This window comes from Amblyomma americanum, chromosome 4 (genome assembly GCF_052857255.1).
Source record: "Amblyomma americanum isolate KBUSLIRL-KWMA chromosome 4, ASM5285725v1, whole genome shotgun sequence".
In the NCBI taxonomy this organism is placed as follows: Eukaryota; Metazoa; Arthropoda; class Arachnida; order Ixodida; family Ixodidae; genus Amblyomma; species Amblyomma americanum.
The window spans coordinates 195,653,006-195,672,260 of NC_135500.1; the positions used below are offsets into that span (position 1 = coordinate 195,653,006).

Below are 19,255 nucleotides of genomic sequence, written 5' to 3' on the forward strand. Positions count from 1 at the left end.
TAAACCTGGATATAAGCAGCCTCCATCCAACACATTCCTCGATATTATGATGATGATAATTATGGATTCTTATGGAACAAGGGCATCTGTGGCCAAAGAGCGCCATGGCACAAGGTATTTTTGACTTCTCAAGGTGGGGTCAAAGACCCATTTCCCAAGCATTTCACCCTAAATAAGCTGAGCACCAGGCAGGGTAAAGCTCGAATGCATTGTATTAACGATGGGTACCTGGCGGCACTGGGGATCGAACTCTGCACCTCCCGCATGCGAGGCGGATGCTCAACCACTTGGCCACTGCTGCGGTTATTATGAAGTTCCTCCATTCCCCAATGCCAACCAACCCTATTGAAGTGTGTGTATTTGTGAACTCCATGTACTGAAGGTGTTGTGACGGGTGATCTTGATATAATGAACTTGCTGGCCAGCTATCTCCTAGCGAGTGCTGCATTGCTTGAAATTTGGCCGAACCTTGCCGAGGTTTTATGACTGTAAAACACTGACTGCTGTAAGAGGAATGTCTAACTTAGCAATGAACTAACGTAGTTGACACACTGTGCCGCGCTCTTGCACCATCGGCACCTCTACGTGGCAATTGCGGCACACTCCGCAGCTTTTGCTTTTGTAACATTGCACTGAATGACTCCACAGCAGTTTGTGCTCAAAAGCACCACAAAACAAGAGGACATGTCAGACACGAGACCGGCAGTGCATGCCCATTGCTACCACTCAGTTTCTTGCGTGATTTTGGTGCTAGCAGCTGCTGCAGTCCTGGAGCAGGGAAGGGGGAGAGTACCGGCGATGTGAGACGAAGAATCTGTTTCCCAGGGCAATGACTACTGGGCAGGCCGAGAGAGGGGACATGCAGGGAGAGGCTTTCGACTACCCCACTCACCCCCATCCAATGCATGGTGGCATCATGCGAGTCTTGGCGGGAGATACTGATGGCTGCCTTCAAAGTCACATTATTAGCATGATTGCGTAATGTTTCTTGAAGCTTATGATTTCAGTAACGAGTGTTTACTGTGAGCATTTGAAGGTGATTTTACCTACATTTGTTTCTTGTTTCGGTTTCATTCTGCACTGGGCTTTCGAGCCTTCCCGTGAAAACTGCATTTGACAAAAACCTACATGCAGCAAAATATTGCCGACTTTTCTCAGTTTTGTTTTGTACTATTTTAAGGGTACATAGTTCTTTCGTTAACTGTAGTTCTTTAGTATGGAAGTATCAAGTTATATGGTGGCAGTGGCTGATTAGGGATGCTTAATGCATGCAGGCAGGCTCAAGTGTTTAATGCAGACCTATGGCACTCCTTGAAAACAGGTGCCGATGAAGAAGGAGGGGAAGGTAAAAAGAAGAAAAAGAAAAAGGATGAAGATGACAAGAAGAAAGTGAAAAAGCCAGGTTCCAAGCAGGTGAGTGGGCGGTGACCCGTGGCAAATGAGAATCTCATGGGCGTTGTGCTGATTGCTTTCGTTTACTGGTTCTGCGTCTGGTGCAGCCGTGAATGGATAAATGCCATAGCTTTGCGTTCGGTCGTGTGTTCCTATTTTTAGAAGATATTAAGAAAGAAAAAAATTGTCCAGAATCACACATAAAAGTAGTAATTTTTACATAATTCTAGTGCTTACATTTGTTTTAGTTGGTTGAGGAAAAACTGCAACATTGTTAAGAGCATCGGGTTGTCTTTCATGTCACCCTTCCAGTTTAGGCACTAAAAGTGCACTTGGTTAGTCCGTGTAACATTTTGCTGTCTTCTTTGAGCCACCATACTACTGCTGGAAGCAGTGATGACAGTGAGTTTTGCCGGTTGTTTTCAGATTGCAGCCATTCAAGAACACCTCAGGAAGCTCAAGGAAGAAGAGGAGAAACGGAAACAAGAGGAAGAGGAAAGGATAAAAGCCGAGGAAGAGGCTGAGAGGTTGCGAGAGGAGAAGGTGAGCCCCCAGTTGATTCTGTCTGTGTCCAATGGAGAGATGCATAGGTGCTTCTGCAGCGTTTCGGTGGTAATAAAATTTTTCTTGCCGCTCATGCTTCTAGTACTATTGCAGCATGACAGCACCCATATAACACTAAAAGGTAGTAAGTTTAAATGCACTTGAAAGAAAGGACTTGCCTGTTCCAACATAGAAGTAGTGCCAGAACAGTATGAAGTAGTTGAGATAGTTGCACAGTCTCTTTGGCACTGTGCTGAAGACTGAGCAGCGACAAGTTGTGATGGAACATAATTTACTTTGCTGGGAATCACAGAGCATATGCTTGAAATTGAATCTAACCATCTGACCATTCCTTGCTGCCTTCACTGGGAGCTGGGACATTATTCAATTTGCCTTTTGTTCAGTGCTGTTTTAGATTTTGCATTATCATAGTGTCCACTGGTAATGAGATTCGCTGCAAAGAAAAAAACAAACAAATTGGGTACCCAAAGCAAAATGCCTCGGGTAGTAATGATGAGTGTGTCGGTAAAAATGTTGAGCTAATTGAAACCGATAGATGTCGCCTGCAGCCATGAGGAATAAGTGTAGGTGTTAGTGGTTAGTGGAGCCGCACTCCTGTGGAACGTTGCGATGACATGAGGTGCGTTGACGGTGTGCGCATATTTTGTGTGCAGCTGAAGCAGGAGCAGGAGCGCAAGGAGCGCAAGAAGCAGAAGGAGAAGGAGCGGCGCGAGCGGGCCAAGGCTGAGGGCCGGCTGCTCACCAAGGCCCAGAAGACTGCACGGGCGCGCATGGAGGCGACCCTGAAGGCCCTCAAGGAGCAGGGCATTGAGGTGCCTCAGATCGGTGAGAAGAAGGAGAAGACCACGCGTGCCATGGACCGCCGCCGGAACCAGCGCAAGAAGCCCGAAGAGGAGGAGAAGAAAGGTAGCTCAATATATATGACTGAGAAAGACGAAGCACCGCCGTGCTGCACGAGATCGTTTCGGTTGGACTGGCTTCTTTTTGCATTGCCCGCCGTTCTTGCGTCGCCCACCATGAATTCCATCCCGTTTTGTTTGTGCACAAACCCCCTTTCAATATGTGTGTATTTTTTTCATATTCTCAAACTTCCCCCTAGAGTTATATTTTTTGTCATGTTATATACGTGTAAATACAGTAATAGTAGTCCTTTCAATGTATTTCGTGGCATGAGAAATGCAGGTGCTCCTGCAGTGTTTCGATGCTAATAAAATTTTTCTTGCCGGTCATGCTTCCTAGTACTATTGCAGCGTGACAGCACTCATGTGAGGCTAAAAGGCAGTAAGTTTTAAGTGCACTAACGCCAGCTCTCTTTTCTTTCTTTTTGCACAAAATATGCAATTTGGTTTGCAAATAAGCAAGGCAAACAGTGCAAAAGTGAACCCAGTGAGTGAGACAGGAAATGAGGATATGTCAAGTGAAGTGGAACCTCATTAATTTGGCCCCTCTAATTTGGAAATCAGGATAAATCAGACTGCTGTCTTGGTCCCCCTCAGTGCCTATGTCAGTCTGTGGTGTCAGATGCTCGTTAATTTGGATGCAGTCCTCCTCAAACCTGAACTGCGTCATGCAGTGTTGCCTACGCATCTCTGACATGCTTACAATGGCAGACGATGATTGAAGGCCCCATTGCCAAGATCATCTGGCCACCTAGTTATGAATCACTTTTCAGAGCTTTGTGCCAGCCCTGACGATGCAGCTGTCATCTGCACACTGGCCAACCAGCCGAGCATAGCTGCAAGCTGTTTTGATGCTTCGCGCATCACTAGACCTTTATTTTTAGACTGTGTCTTGCTGTTCTGGTGCCGACGCATTTCCCTTGCTTTCATCCGCTTGGTTCTTCCATCCTTCTAGTGTGGCGAAACTGTATCCTCATTACAGGCTTTTTCACAGTGCAAAAAGGGGAGGTGTGGGTGAAAAAAAAAACGAGATTTGTTCCAAAAAAATCTATTGTGTGTTTTGTTGTGGTTTGTATTCTTTTGTCCTGTTTTATGTATTAAAAAAATTAGTTAAGAATCAACGGGAAGTTAGCAAAAATTGCAATTAAAGCCTCCTCATATGAGGCTTCCACTGCTACCGCATCACCCGTTGAATGAGGCCGCGGAGGCCATTTCGGAGCATTTCTGCTTTGACATTCTGAACATTGTGCATGCAGTAAAGCATTTGACTGAACTGCAGAAATTGTCCTTGCCACTCAGTTTTCATCTCAAATGTCGACAAACAACGCCCAGGTTTTTCAGCAAACAAATTTTCTATGATGTGAACAGTTCTTGGCAGTTTATTGGTGTTTATTCAATAATTCGGCCTTCGGGTAAGTCTGAACATTTTTCCTGGTCCCTTAATGTTCTGATTAACGGGGTTTTACTGTAAAACAAACTGCCAGTGGTGCACTGTTCATTCATGGCAGACTTACTGCCTAACTGTGAACGGAACTGGTTGGGATAACAAGGTGAAGCCACGTAGTAGAACAAGGTCTGGTCAGACTGTTGCCTGGATACAACTGCCCAGATTAAGTTTTTTATGCCTTCCTCACTTGAGTCTGATTTCTTCATTTCTTTTTTCCTTTTTTTTTCATCATTCCCACCCTGTGTTTTCCTGTGTTTTCGATTTTTCCAGCTGACGAAAGTGTTCCCCAAGTGCAGCTGGAGATCTTGGGACCAGATAGCAAAGCAGCTACTGAGCCAGAAAAGGAGACGTCACCCGTGGAAGCGCCAGCAGAGGAGGAGGAGGATGATGTGAAGGATGCCTGGGATGAAACATCATCTGAAGAGGAAGATGATGAAGAGGTGCTAGAAGCAAAGGTCAAGGGTGACTTCAAGGTCCAAGTGAAAACAGAAGCTCCCAAGAAGCCACAACCAGCGAAGAAAGCTCAGCCAGCCAAGAAGAAGCAGGAGGAGTCATCCTCATCCGAATCTGATGACGATGAGTCTGAGTCAGACGAGTCGTCAGATGATGAGAGCAGTGATAGTGAAGATGACAAGTCTCATTCAAAGGAAAAAGTGATCGCTAGGCTACAGGTGAGCACTTTTCTTCAGTTATTTAAAGCATGACTTACCTGAGCTTGTGAAGTGTGATGGTACAAAAGGCTATAAGAACTATGGTGAAAATAAAGGCACTATAATGGCTTTGAAAGGAACAAGGCACCAGTGTTTTTGACATTGAGATTCATTCGAAAAGCAGATAGAACCGTGCACTTATGTTGTGCACATTTTGTTTGTGTGTTGTCCTTGTCATTTAACTCTTGACAATGGAGCCCTTGATGAAGCCAGTTTGAGGCTTTAAAATTGTGAAGGTTATAAAGGTAGTGTTCGACTTTTCCCAGATTTCGTGGCATTCTGTGCACATGGTGGAGAAGGATTAATTTAATATGCAGCAAGCACGGTGTCTTCACTGAGGCAAAGATTTGATTGCAGTCGTTGATTTGCATTTAACAAATGAGGTCGGGCTAGCTTTTGCGCATGTGCTCCAAAAAAATTGCATGAGACATCTGGCAAGACTTAGGATAAGTAGTTACCGACACAGCGCTGTGTCGTTAATGGCCAGCCAACTTGCCCAAGCTTCCACTTTCTCTAGGATAAGTAGTGTTATTTCCAGTTTGTTTAGTAGAGAAACTAAAAAACAAGTCTGTTTGCTTTGTTGATAATATTCTGAAAATCTTGAATATTCTCTCAGGTCTGACGTGCACCCTTTGTTAAAAGTTCATGGAACCCAAGTGGGTGTGGGTCTGGGCGATTCTGTGCATCTCGTTATGCATCGCCAGCACTCCAAATCTTCTGCAAATGGGAGGAACTCTTGTCCTCGCCTCTGCAAAAGATAGGACCTCCACGTATGCTACAGGAGCCCCGCTAAACGATTTAGAACCAAACGTCTTGGGCCCTTTACTTTTGACAAAGGCTGTACTAGTGTGCACGTTTATGTCCCTTTGTTCTTGGGTGAAATTAATTTTTGTCCGGTTTGTGCACTCTGAACACGTTTCTTTAAAATTTGGTGAAAGCTTATTTCTGCCTGAAAACTGCCTTCTCAAAATGTGTTTTCCTGCTGCGAACAGGTGAATGGAGGAGTCGTTTTGAAACAAATAACTAATCTAACTCATCGTTCAAAAGGTCTCTGTAGTTGACTATAGGCGAATTGTCATCATTCCTTTCCTGGTTGCTCAGGGCATAGTTGCTGAAGCTAAGGCTTAACTTGTGCGTGAATTCGGAACAGTGCCTATTACACCCAGAACACAGGTTGACATTATTTCACTGAGCTATACCTATTGGGAATAGCTATTAGGAATAGCTATTGGGAATACTGTATTTACGCACATAATTTGCACAGCTTTTATTCAGAAATTAGGGCTTTAAGAAGGGGATGCACTAATTATGCGAAGATTTCGCGAGCACGACTTTAAAGAACTCCACAAAGGTCATAACGCGCAATATAGGTATAGTGTATGTTGCTGCGTATACGTCAGCGCCCGGATCCCCCGCACCCCACGCTGGCTGCCCCCCCCCTCCCGAAAAAAAGTTCACTCTAAATAAAAGGCCGCGCACCCCCCCATTTTCCCCCTTTGCGGGATGGCATGAAGGTGCATGCACGAAGCTCAATAAGACGCTAAAACTGCGTCATCGCTTGCGGCCCAGCCAATTGTTCAGTAGTTCCGGATTCCGTAAGTTTGCTTTTGTAACTTCGTCCAGGAAAGTAACCGCAAATTAATAAATCAATTATCACACCACACAATTCTTTAACACTACCGTGCGAGCGTCAACCAAACTGTTTGTCAGCGCCTTATCACGGCACGGATTGTCGTCTATGGGCAAACTTGTGCGCACGCGGTTATTCTCGCTGGCTTCGCCGCTCCGTGCCGTGATAAGGCGCTGACAAGCAGTTTGAAACTTGCCGTATAGTTGTGATATCCCATCGCAAGACACGACCGAACAGCCGAACACAAGCCATCGGAGCTACCAAGAAAAGCGTAGCCGGCAGTCGAGTCACATGCATCAGCCAAACAAACAGCGGTGTCGGCTCTTCTATCAGCTGCCGATCCTCCCCGGAAGTGCTGCCGGCCGTTCCGAGGGTTCCCAGTGGCGATGCCGCTGGTGCCGCTGCGATTGTAACAGCAGCCCCTGACGCCACCATGAACGCCCAGTGCACAAAAGATTCAAAAAGCCTTCCGAGCAAACACGCGGAATAGCCGAACGCTACTGGGTAGAGCCATAGGGTTGAGCCCGCGTGCATGATGGTGGTCTAGCGCAGCACGGTGCATAAAATATGTGAGTAAAAAAATTTGTTTTGTAAACTCAGGTGATAAGTTGAGGGTGCGGAAATTACGCGAGGGTGCAAATTATGCACGTAAACATGGTACCTATTGGGAAGCCGTTTGGAATCCGAATTGCAGCTGACATGTGAAGAAAGTTTTCACAGGCAGACTACATGCATGTCCGGGCAGATCTGCAATGGGCATGACATTGTGCTACAAATACGTCATAATAACAGTGATGAAAAAATTATTATGAACAAAAAAAGAAAATAAAGGTAAACGCGTGAGCTAATGACCACTTCTTATGTGCAACATACCATGTATAGCTTGTTTATGTTATTAACATATTATATTTGTCGCAAAATATCGGAAAGTGAATTGTTCTTATGTTAGTACAGTCAAATGTCAATATAATGAACATAGTTATTATGAATTTTTGGCTGTATCGAACTGTTCTTAAATAGTTTTAACAAACACATGCAATTTTTACTTTATGTACAGAATGCAGTTTTCCATAACACTGATACATTGAACTGCCAAGTGCCAAACTGTTCCCGCTGGAATGATGACAGGCTTTGCTCACTGGACGAGCGATTGGCGGTGGTGTGTCAACTGTTTGTACCACGGTTGACACTTTATCTCGCACTTGCCAACAGCACCAAGGATGATATAGCGGCATGTTCAGCTGGTAGCCAGGCGGTTTGCACCCGATGGCAGTACTAGTGGCATGGTCGGTTGTAGCCTTCGAGTACCCATCCTGTGCTCATGTCGACTGGCACGGAGGTGGTCGAAACTTCGATAGCTGTCATTATGGCATCCCATTTTTTGGGCGAGATTGCTTGGATGCGGGAAACCACCCTAGCTGTTTGACCTGCCGTCGCTTGTCCTGCTTGTGCTTTTGGCATAAATTTATATTACAAATTTCGGCTGTATCGAACTATTTTATGATTTTTTTGCCTGCTTGCTAGAATGAGGTTTGACTGTGTTCACTTCCCTATTGGCGTCATCTCTTCATGAGAAGAGTCAGGATGCCTTCAGTGTTTTTGGTTCATGTAGTGACTGCTTGGCTTTCTTCTTTGCAGAAACAAAGGGAAGAAGCTGAGAAGAAGCGTTCTGTGGACAACCTTCGGTCACCAGTTATTTGTGTCCTGGGGCACGTTGACACAGGCAAAACAAAAATTTTAGACACGGTACGTTGTTTAGTTTTCACTTTACTGTCTTATGTGTTACTTTGTCACTGTGCAAAGTGCTTTGAAATGTATAGTCAAGCCTAGCAGCAGTGACAATTTGACTTTTACAAGGATGCATTCTGCAGGCAGCTTTGGTCTTTCTTATTGTCTTCTGGACTAAGATCGACATTTTAACAGAGAACTTGGTTTCTGGGAGAGGTGGTTTCCAGTAACATGTAGCACAAGGTGGCAATATTTCTGTAGTGATGAGAAATGGGTGGAAATAAGTGGAGGAAGTCTTGCGGGTTAATCGATTTTATGTAAATATTCAGAGTAATTGTACTGCTATGCATTCACGATACCTTACTGCCAATGTAGAGAAAGTGAGAAGTATCGGGAATGCCAGAGGCCTAAGCTAAATCACCATGACAAAAGAAAAAGGAATGATCCCTCTGCCGTTGGGCTATAACATTATGGGCAAAGTGTCTCTTCACTGTTTTAGTACAGAAAGCATTTACGCGCATATGAAGAGGAATCGCATAAGGGTATTTTTTTTATCTTCGGTGTTGTAATGTGGAAAAAGCATGATAAGAGAAGACTGTGAAATGGTTTTTTTATTATGCTTGCTTTGCCTAAAAATGTTTGCCATCGGCACACTTCATTCTCTACCTTAAATTTTCTGAAAATGGAATGCTCTTTTTCATGCTGTGAACTTGGTGGTGTTCATCTAAGGGGAAGGCTAAGCGGATGGGGAGAAATGTCTTGGAGTAATTGGGGTAGATTAGCAGAATTAAAAAAGTGGTAGTTTGACCAGCTTCTGAAATAGAGGTTATAGGTAATGGCAGGATTTTTGTCGTCTTTTGGTGGTATCAGAAAATGTGATATCAGTTTGAATGTTTATGCTGTTGTGTGCCCTGTAGTGTTGCCCTGTCAGATGCTCCATTTTTATCTTCTTTGTTTTCTTGAAAAATATTGAAACACTGAAATGTGACTGCTCTGGGGGATGCAGTGTACATGTTTACAATCAGGAATACCGTATTTACTTGGAATATATAATGTGACACGAATGTAGCACGTGGGGGGACTTGACATGCTTTCCAGTGGGAAAAAATAAGACCGCAAATGTAATGCGCAAGACCAACAGTGCAAAAAAAAGTATCTATAGTAGGATATAAATTTAAAAAAAATAGCAGTTAGTAACAATTGGTCATGGCTTGTGGCATCTTGTATAACCTTGCTGACCACTCACAACAGTAAATGAAAACAACTTTTTTATTATTCGACTGTATTGAAAAACCAAGAGGCACCAAAATTCTTGAGCTTATAATTTTGTTTCATAGGTAACTTCTTTTTTTAGGCATCAAGGAAAACTTCAGCAATGGACTGCTTTTTTGTGGTGGAGGAATTCTGTGTGGCTGTCATGAATGTGGACAGAGCTTCACTGTAGAGTTAGGTTGTATACGACTAATGGGCATCATGACCAACACTCGTGTTGTTTTCGAAAATATGTTTACTGTTCCTAGATTCCTGAGGCAGAGCTCTCGGAAACTGAGACCTTCTCGCTGTCGACCTCCCACACAATGCCATCCTCAGTGCTGTCGAGGTCATTCAGTGTGGAGCGTTTGTTGAAACGGCCATGTCATGAGGCAGGCTGTACCAAGTGGGAGTCGCCCACTTGGCATTCTGCTACGTGTCGGTCCCTTGGTTCTGCCTGAGGGCGTCAGGACCTGCACCTCCCGGATCCAATTGGTGTGCAGTTTCCACACCCCATCCTTAAACGGTTTATTTAGGCAGACGTTCAGTGGCTGCAGCACAGGTGTCATCCCTCTGGGAACAACAACAAGGACCAGGATTGATGCATGGTGAACACCCTGCACCGCATTGCAGGGCACCGCGAACACAGGGCACTACGAACGCAGGGCAGCACGAACGCAGGGCATCGTGAGACGCCACATGTAAAGAAAACAATACCACAACGCGACAGGCACGGGATCTCAATGAACACAAAGAATGACGTGTTTAACTTTGGATGGATTACCATTTGGCTCACATGGTACTCAACGTTGCCAGCATAACATTGCAAAACTGTGCAAACCGAAACCAAATTCCGATTGCTTCAGAATGACCGCACTGTGGCACTACTTTAGGGCAGTCGAATCATGGTATTCGATTTAACGCGAGAATAGACTTTAAGAGACAAAAGTCTTAAAAAAAAACTAGTTACATTGCAGTAAATACAGCAAATTTGATAACATAACAGTAGCTCTCAGGGTGTCAGTAGAGATATTTGGGTGATTTTGTGGCTTTCGTGCATGGCATGGTACAAAGTTGGCTCTTATATTTCTTCTCTTTTGCAGATTCGGCATACACATGTTCAAGACAGTGAAGCTGGTGGAATCACTCAACAGATAGGTGCCACCATGGTTCCGCTTGATGCTATTAAGGAGCAGTGCAAAATGGTCAAAGAGGTATACTTTGCCTCGTGATGTGTCTCAGTATAAGTGCGATTAGCTCATGTATTGGCATTTGTCTAACTCGATAGCATTACACTCCTGTTCGACGGGAACCCCAGTGTCTCTGGGACGATAATTCCCCATTTGTTGAAAGGGACTGTGATGTCACAACCCTCGTAATGGATCATGTTTGGCACTGACGGCAGTGGTCACATGGTAGTTTGTGGGGTCTAACGTCACACCCCACTACGATCACACAGTACAACCGTGATGATGTCGGTTTTGACTACACAGTTTTGATGTCGTTCCACCACCATTACATAGTGCCTTTGCAAAAAAAAGAAAAAGCAATTGCTCTGAAAAGAAAAATGGCTGAGTCAGGGGTTGTGAGCCAGGTGAGTCACTAGGGTGCGTCAGTAGGGTGTGATGCTATTGTGTCAGTTAAGGCGGAGCTTAAATGTCCTCTGAATTTATTCGTGCTGCTTCACAGAAACCAGTGGCAGACTGTTGTGAAAGAAGCTGTCTTGATCATATCCTCTGTGCTTAGATATTGTATAAATGTATTTAGTAGTCAAATGTCAGGGCTGCTTAGATATGTGCTGTGAAATAGTTCATTTTTAAATTTTTTTTCTTGCTTTTCAGTTCACAAACAAGCCCTTGAATATTCCTGGTCTCCTCATTATCGACACACCTGGCCACGAGTCATTCAGGTGATTGCTTGCTGCATGTTGTGGTTGTGTCTTACTGATATGTATTTGTACTTGGATCTGTGAAATGAATCAAAAGAGAGCTGTGAAACAGTGGCTCAGATTGTGTACTGAAATCTAATTTGTTGGGCTTGCTATGGCTTTGGAAAACATCTTGAAAGGCTGCATGCAGACGGCGCAAGTGGCCAGCTTGCACACCAAAGTCTGTGATCAGTCTGATTTCTTGTTATGGTGTTAGGCCTAACCGCACAGGCGACTTAGGGAGTTGGAATGGCTCTTCACAAAACGGGGCGCTGATTGAGCTGTTGATCCGAGCTCAAGAATGTCTGCCATCTGGACCAAAGTCAGCTGTCCTCATTGATGCTGTTCAGACAGCTACCACACATTTCTAGTAAAAATTCAGGCAGTTTCACCATTACACTAGTGCTGTTTTCCTTACTGTGCACCATTTCACTACCTTCATGTGGTCAGATTGGCAGGCAAACTGACTGATGGCCATGTGTGTGGTGCAGTTTTAATTTCCTTTCAAAGTAACCCTGGTAAGAAAATGGTAATGACAGGCAATGTGATGCAAGAGCTTAGGGATAGTGCACGTAGCGAGCAGTACGTTGTTTGATATAGTAAATGTGCCGGTGAATAAATTTTTATATAGGCTTACAGAACTTTTACATGGAATGTAAGGGATTGTGCAAATTTGAAATAAGCTAATGCTATTATCGACTTAGATCTCCTGCTATCTCCTAACAGTTTTTCAAGTGAGGAAACCTTTTGGATGGTAGTTCTCTGCATGCTGCTTCTGTCTTGTGTTTGGTGTTCTTGGTTCCAGACCGAGTTAAGCAGCTGCAAACAGGAAACCTGACAGTATTTTTGTAACACTAGAAGTGTGTCCGTCTTTCTAGCAACCTGCGCTCCCGTGGTTCATCACTGTGTGACATGGCCATCCTGGTGGTCGACCTCATGCACGGGCTGGAGCCGCAGACCATCGAGTCACTCAACATGCTGCGCTCTCGCAAGACGCCCTTTGTCGTGGCACTGAACAAGGTGGATCGGCTGTACGACTGGAAGGGCAACCGCAATAAGGACATCACAGATGTCCTGAAGGCCCAGTCACGAAACACTCGCCTCGAGTTCGAGGAGCGCACCCGTGAGGTCATCCTCCAGTTTGCCGAACAGGTGTGTTGAGAGCATACACTGTTATCAGCTGCTATATGAGTTGCCAGCATAAGCGGCTGCTTTTTACGTTTGCAGCCTGGTATGTTAACATGGGCATGCTAGTGCTGGCTGTTTGCAGGTCACGAAGCAATATAATTTATAAAGTTTGCCATCGAGTTTATCTTTTTCAGAGCAGAGCGACTGTGAGCACATATAAAATGGGCAAATGTCTCTCCTGATCACAAGTGAAAGAGCATAAAAGCAGCTTCACTTTGTCGTTACTTAGCTGCCCCTTCTCTGTACATAAACACTAAATGTATTAGATATTTGTCCTTGTTGACTCACTTTGTTCTCTTTGTTGATGCGAAGAACAAAATGTCACTCGCTGTAACAACGGTATTTGGTATTGCCATACTGAGTAGTAATGGATTCCTACCAGAAATTTTTCTTGTAGGTCTTGGATTCATCCAATCCACCTCAGGGTTTTAGAGCAGCTACAAATGTAACAAATAATTAACAAAAAATAATCTAGGATTGAGTGAAGAAACCGTGGTGTATGGTCATGTGTTTGAAATGCCAAGCATTGTGGTCAAGTTGCACAGCTGTTGCTGGCTTAAGATCCTTATGGTTGCACAGAACAGTAACCGCTTTGAGCTCTTGTTGTGCATTCACCTTTAAAGTGTCCATCCCTCACCCTTCCTTTTTCTTTCCATTTTGTTGTTCTCAGGGTCTCAATGCTGCCCTGTTCCATGAGAACAAAGACCAGAAGACCTTCGTCTCATTGGTGCCAACCTCTGCTCTCAGCGGCGATGGAATGGGCAACCTCATCAGTCTCATCGTGGATCTAACACAGACTATGATGGCTAAACGCATTGCCTTCTCTGAGGAACTCCAGGCCACCGTGTTGGAGGTTTGTGCATCATCGTGACATACTCACCACCTTTACATTTTTTTTCTTTCTTCTGAGATTTCACCATCAGTAATGCTCTTAATGCGGATATAGACAAAAGTGTTTTCCTATTTTTTCTGTTTTTATCAGACCAAGAATCTGTTACTTGATTGAACAGCGGTATATTTTATGTTGCATGGTCACGAAATTTTGGAGATATCATAGCAGTGTGACATATAATAGCGTTCTGCTCTGCCAGCTTGTTTTCAATCGTTTGTGGAGGATGATGCAAAAATTTGAGAGCAAATAAAGTAAGTTTATGGCACAGTACAGATCTCGGTACATAAAGTGGAAAGACAAGTTTCACTACCTGTAAATATCACCAATATATTTGTGCAGTGAAAGAAGAAAAAGCACGAGAAGAAAGTAAAAGGCGATGCAACAGCTTAGTTGAGGCTCTCATCAAAAAGAGAAATCTAGTCACTTCTGAATAACAAATGGGCAAGGCTTTGGTTGGTATTCTTTTGGTGAAATCAAACTATGTAGTATTAGGTAAACTCTGTAGGCAACCTTGAATGCGTGAAAATAAACTGGTGGATTTATTATTACATTGCAGAATAAATTGTAAGCATTCACTTTCATTTCGTAAAAGCCTCGTTGAAGTTGAATACTGCTTTGAGACAAAGATTGTTCTGGGGGAGGTAATTGCATTACAATAATATTGTTTGCCGATCGGGATTTGGATTTGGAAATACTTTGCCGGAGTGAAAATTTAGGTGTATTGACATTCATTGCAGCAGGGTTTGACAGTATCTGGATGCATGGAGCTTACCTAGACTTTTTTGAAGGTTTATTGCTCCTAAAATGCCTGCAGGTGAAAGCCATCCCTGGCTTGGGCACTACAATCGACGTGATCTTGGTGAACGGCACACTTCGCGAGGGTGACACCATGGTTCTTGCCGGGCACGAGGGTCCGTTCACGACACCCATACGGTCACTGCTGATGCCACAGCCATTGAAAGAGCTGCGGGTGAAGAACCCCTACCAAGAATACAAGGAGGTGAAAGGCGCCCAGGGAGTTAAGATTGCAGCCAAGGATTTGGACAAGGCCATTGCAGGATTGCAGGTCTTGGTCGCCCACCATCCAGACGAGATTGAAGTGCTGAAGGTATGACGGTGACTAGTTCTTGTGTGAAGTCTCTGTTCTCCGATGCCTCCACCACCATTGTCGTGCCTTTAGCAATGATCCCCCAGGCATGTGCTGTGTGGAACATTGTGCCAGAGCTTGCATTAGAGCATGTGTGTTTAGTGTGGAAGCTGGGTTGCACAGGTTGTGAAGTGACATACTGCTGGCATGCAGTAGGTGCAAGTGCATGGGTGGTTATCAGCCAGAGTGCACCACATCTCTTAACCAGGTAGCAGCAAGCTGTGAGCATGTTTCAGCGGTGGAATTGGCTCTGAACTGGGAGCGGCATATCTTTTCTTGTCTCCTGTACGCAACAGCATAGCCTGTACTGTCTTTTGACTTGCACATAGATCTGATGTCCAGTGCATCTCATGCTACTACCCTTGGCTCTGCTTGGCTCTGCTACCCAGGCAAGCTGGACTGGACAGTGTTAGAACTAATAGCGGCACTACTAAACTATCTGCAAGGTTCTCAAGGGCTTTGTAGGTGGTGGCCATAGGTTTGCTTATTGGCTGGCTGTCGATGAGCCTAAGTACATGCATTTCAAGCTAATAATCATCAACTCTGTCAACTGTGCCTATATGATAAATCGTGGTTTATCTGTACTGCATTGTGTGAGAATGAAGGTGTAAATTTACAAAACAGTGGTTATTCCTTTAAGAATTCTCTTTTCTCCCTCCCAACTTTTTTTCACTGCCAGTCCAATTGCATCAATCCTTACTCTGTTTAAGCCAAGTGCAGCTTCTATGGAGCGCACTGAATTTCAGGGGTGTTGGGGACATGCATTTGTTAAGGTGGGCGAGAGGAAAAGGAATAAAAATAAAAGCACCTAGTGGAAACATACAGCAGTGTTTTTCTTCCTCATGCACAAAAAAAAGGTTTTGAAGGAAAAAATTCACCTGCATGCCATGGTAGTTAATTGCAGAAAGGCTTTAAGATCGAGTGCCTCCACTTGGTGGTTTTGGTTTTTGTGGTTTTTGAGGGAAGGAAATGGTGCAGTAACTGTCTCCCTTCTCTGTGGATACCTCAACCACGCTGTGAAGGAAGGGAGGAAGGTGGGAGTGAAAGAGAGAAAGAGTGCACAACTGCTAGGTGTCAGGGCTGCAGCGGTGCTTGCAAGATAATGATTGCCTTCAGTTTGTGATTACAGTTGAGCCCATATATAACGGCCCCACTGAAGACGAACTTTTGTTTGTAAAGAACGAGACCTGCGTGACCGTCAAAATATACATTGTTTCAATGGCACAAAATCACGTATAACAAATGTCATTAAGCCCTGCTGATCGGTTACAGCAAACGGACGGCGTAAACCCGGTACTGCGATGCGAGATAACCTGCCTCCGACCCCTTTGCGCGCCCGGCACGCGGTATGTTTTCCCAAGCCTTATCGCAGGCAAACTGCCCGCCTCACTTTGTGCCGCTCTCAAGCGAGCTACCCTTTTGACAAGCAACTGTCTTTAAAGCTGTGGTCTAGTTACTACGAACTTCGGGACATAACGAACGGACGCCGCACGACGCTCCTGTTCGTTATAAGCGGACTCGACTGTACTTCAACCTGGCAACATAAAGTGAATACAGTCGAACCCCACTGCAACGAACATCGCTTCAACGAAATATTTCCAATTTGCCGTCAGCTCGCCATAGAAAGTAATGGAACAAATTTCTCATCACACCAAACCATTTTTGGGGCGCGTTTCCGCTTCAACAAAATTTTTGCTGTGCGAAGCTGGGTATAGAAATCTATCTTACAATAAAGCAAGCATATCGCTGCCCATCTGTGTTTCCGTAGGTCCACGCTGCTTTGTTTCACTAAACTTTCACTGGAACCAATTGATCCACTCATTCAAACGCACATGAAGACTGCCATTGCTTGGTGGTGATGACAATCGGGCTAGCTGCCCTGTGACAAGGCGCGGGTGCAAGCTCCCGTTTTCTTCCAAGCCAGAGCCACAACCAGTCCGTCGCCAAAGGACGTAGCAGCCTGGCAACAGCAGCAGCGCGTTTGCCCTAGTTTTTTTCACTCGTGCTTGTGCCCTGCAATCGACATTAGCATGGTGACTTTGTCTAGGAAGCGGAAGTTCCTTTCTTTTGAAGAGCTGAGTGATGAAGCCATAATTGAGGGCGTTCGCCACAGGGACGCATCATCGGATGATGACAGCGACGCAGAGGATTTAGCACCACCATCTGCACAAAAAGTGATGGAAGCATTTGATGTGCTCTGCAGATTTATTGGTGCTCACGATGACGACGTCACGATGCAACTGTTCACCGAGTGCGAAAGTCGCGCCACGGCACTTGTGGCAAAAAAAAAGAAGCAAAAGAAGCTGACCGACTTCTTTGGAAATAAATGATGTTTTGGGACAATATTGTCTAACTTGACAGTGTTTTTGGGCTGTTTTCTCCTTAACGAAATTTTGCTTCAACGAAATTTTTTGCGTGCCCCATCAGTTTCGTTGTAGCGAGGTTCAACCGTATGTGCCTAGAACAGAGATCAAAGGCGTAACATGCTTTTCCAGCTCATTTCATGGGTCGTACTGTGCTCTCTTCATTCCTCTCAACTGCTTTTGTTTGTACTTTGCAGGAAGAAGTTGCTCGTGCCCTGAAGGAGGTGATGAGTGGCTTCAAGCTGTCGGAACGGGGTGTCTACGTCCAGGCATCAACGCTAGGTTCTTTAGAGGCTCTCCTTGAGTTCCTTAGGGTTTCTAAAATTTCAGTGAGTGCTCTTTCATTTCATTGGTTTTTATATTTTGTTTTTTGTTCCTAACAGCATGTTCTCTTTTTTCTTCTTTTTGCAGTATTCTGGCATCAGGATAGGCCCTGTTGTGAAGAAAGATGTCATGAAGGCTTCTATCATGTTGGAACATGATGCCCAGTAAGTTCAAGGCTGTGCCATATGGATTGTTTTTAGGGACATTTCTTGTGGAGGCCATTCTTGTTCAGATTTCACAAACATCAGGCACGCAAAGCCGCGATTTGGCTGCTTCAGTGATGTTTCAGTGGCTTGACATGAGATGTAATTCTGTTTATTTATTTGAAATACCTTACAGGCCCGTAGGGCATTGTGTAAGGGGGGCGGCTAAACATCAAGATCAAATTTAAAAGGGGACAAGCAAAAACAGGAAAACAAGGCACTGTACATGATAAGTAAAAATTTGAAACACCTCAATATAATAATGAACAGTTGACATAGGAACACAGAAATAGGAATGCATGATAAATAAAGGTAAAGTTGACATAGGAACACCGATATATATCCAAAAAAAGGGACACAGGGTACATTACACAAAAAATAAAATTAAAAAGCACATGGCGCGTTTACTAGTGTCAACAAAATTTGGTAATTGCTCTTAAAAGCCTTATGTTTGGATTATTGAACAGGTAATTGCTGAGTGTCACTAACACTGCAGCATATTTTTCAAAGAGCAGCTTTTCATTAAGCATGAATAGAAGGAAAGTTTATTCCTGCTTTAAAATTAGTTCCACTGCCAGAAAGAACTACTTTGTCCCTAAATTTGCGTCACATTTGCTTCCCTCTTTTTTTTTTCTATCTTTAATTGGCCCTTTTACATGGATGTGCGAAATGCTTGCTTTGTGCAGGTATGCTGTGATCTTGGCCTTTGACGTGAAGGTTGAACGCGATGCCCAAGAGTTGGCCGACTCTCTAGGAGTGAAGATATTCCAGGCCGACATCATTTACCACTTGTTTGACAAGTTCACTGCCTACCGAGAGGAACTGCGCCAAAAGAAGCGCGAGGAGTTCAAGTCTATAGCGGTGTTTCCTTGCAAATTGCGCATTCTGCCTCAGTTTGTGTTCAACTCCAGGGACCCTATTGTTGTCGGTGTCTCCGTGGAGGCTGGGATTGTCAAAGAAGGCACCCCATTGTGTGTTCCCTCCAAGGAGGTGAGTCTCAGATTTCCCTTTTTTATTCTGCCTCAGTTGTTTTGTACTACATGTGTTTTTACACTTTATCCGAAAGTGCATTCTTACAAGGCAACAGTCACACAAACACCTTAGCGAGAGAGTGTTCCTCCATGTACGGGGTGAAAAACCACAATTGTGGAAGCTCACGCAAAAGGGGAGAGAAGCATTCAGCTCATGTCGCGTGGCTCTGTGCTCATGGCCCGCAGCAATCAGTTGCATCAGGCGATTCGGTGGCACTGCACCAACAGCAGCAACAAAATTCACAATGCTCATAAGTGTGCGTTGACACCGCGTGCCAGAAGCCGCCAAATACGGTGGCAGTCGAGCGCCTGCGGAGTGTGTAGTCCCGCTTTGGCCGGTGTGCGGTCGCCGTTCCGTGCACACTGAACATGCATAAACCACTAGCGCGAAGTGGCATTCGTGATGTACCATGAGGGAACGCTGCCACTATTACGATTTAGCAGCCAGGGATGTAAGAGCTGGGTTCTATTGTACGTATCTTGTGAGTAAGCTCAAGATTTGATGATGTCATCCGGCAGCAATTCTGCAACTGATCATCTCCAGCCCCCGTTTTTGTTT

At 44.6% G+C, this 19,255-nt stretch overlaps 1 protein-coding gene across 1 annotated transcript in view; it reads left to right on the forward strand.

Moving 5' to 3' along the window:
• The window catches only part of eIF5B (eukaryotic translation initiation factor 5B), a 38,972-nt gene that overhangs the window by 16,690 nt on the left and 3,027 nt on the right, over positions 1-19,255 (forward strand). Inside the window, exons 7-19 of the mRNA XM_077662814.1 lie at positions 1,322-1,413; positions 1,819-1,935; positions 2,610-2,862; positions 4,573-4,973; positions 8,281-8,388; positions 10,725-10,835; positions 11,463-11,530; positions 12,427-12,700; positions 13,407-13,589; positions 14,443-14,736; positions 17,336-17,467; positions 17,550-17,626; positions 18,352-18,655. Coding sequence (XP_077518940.1) covers positions 1,322-1,413; positions 1,819-1,935; positions 2,610-2,862; positions 4,573-4,973; positions 8,281-8,388; positions 10,725-10,835; positions 11,463-11,530; positions 12,427-12,700; positions 13,407-13,589; positions 14,443-14,736; positions 17,336-17,467; positions 17,550-17,626; positions 18,352-18,655 — 2,414 coding nt within the window. The remainder of the gene's footprint in view (positions 1-1,321; positions 1,414-1,818; positions 1,936-2,609; positions 2,863-4,572; positions 4,974-8,280; positions 8,389-10,724; positions 10,836-11,462; positions 11,531-12,426; positions 12,701-13,406; positions 13,590-14,442; positions 14,737-17,335; positions 17,468-17,549; positions 17,627-18,351; positions 18,656-19,255) is intronic.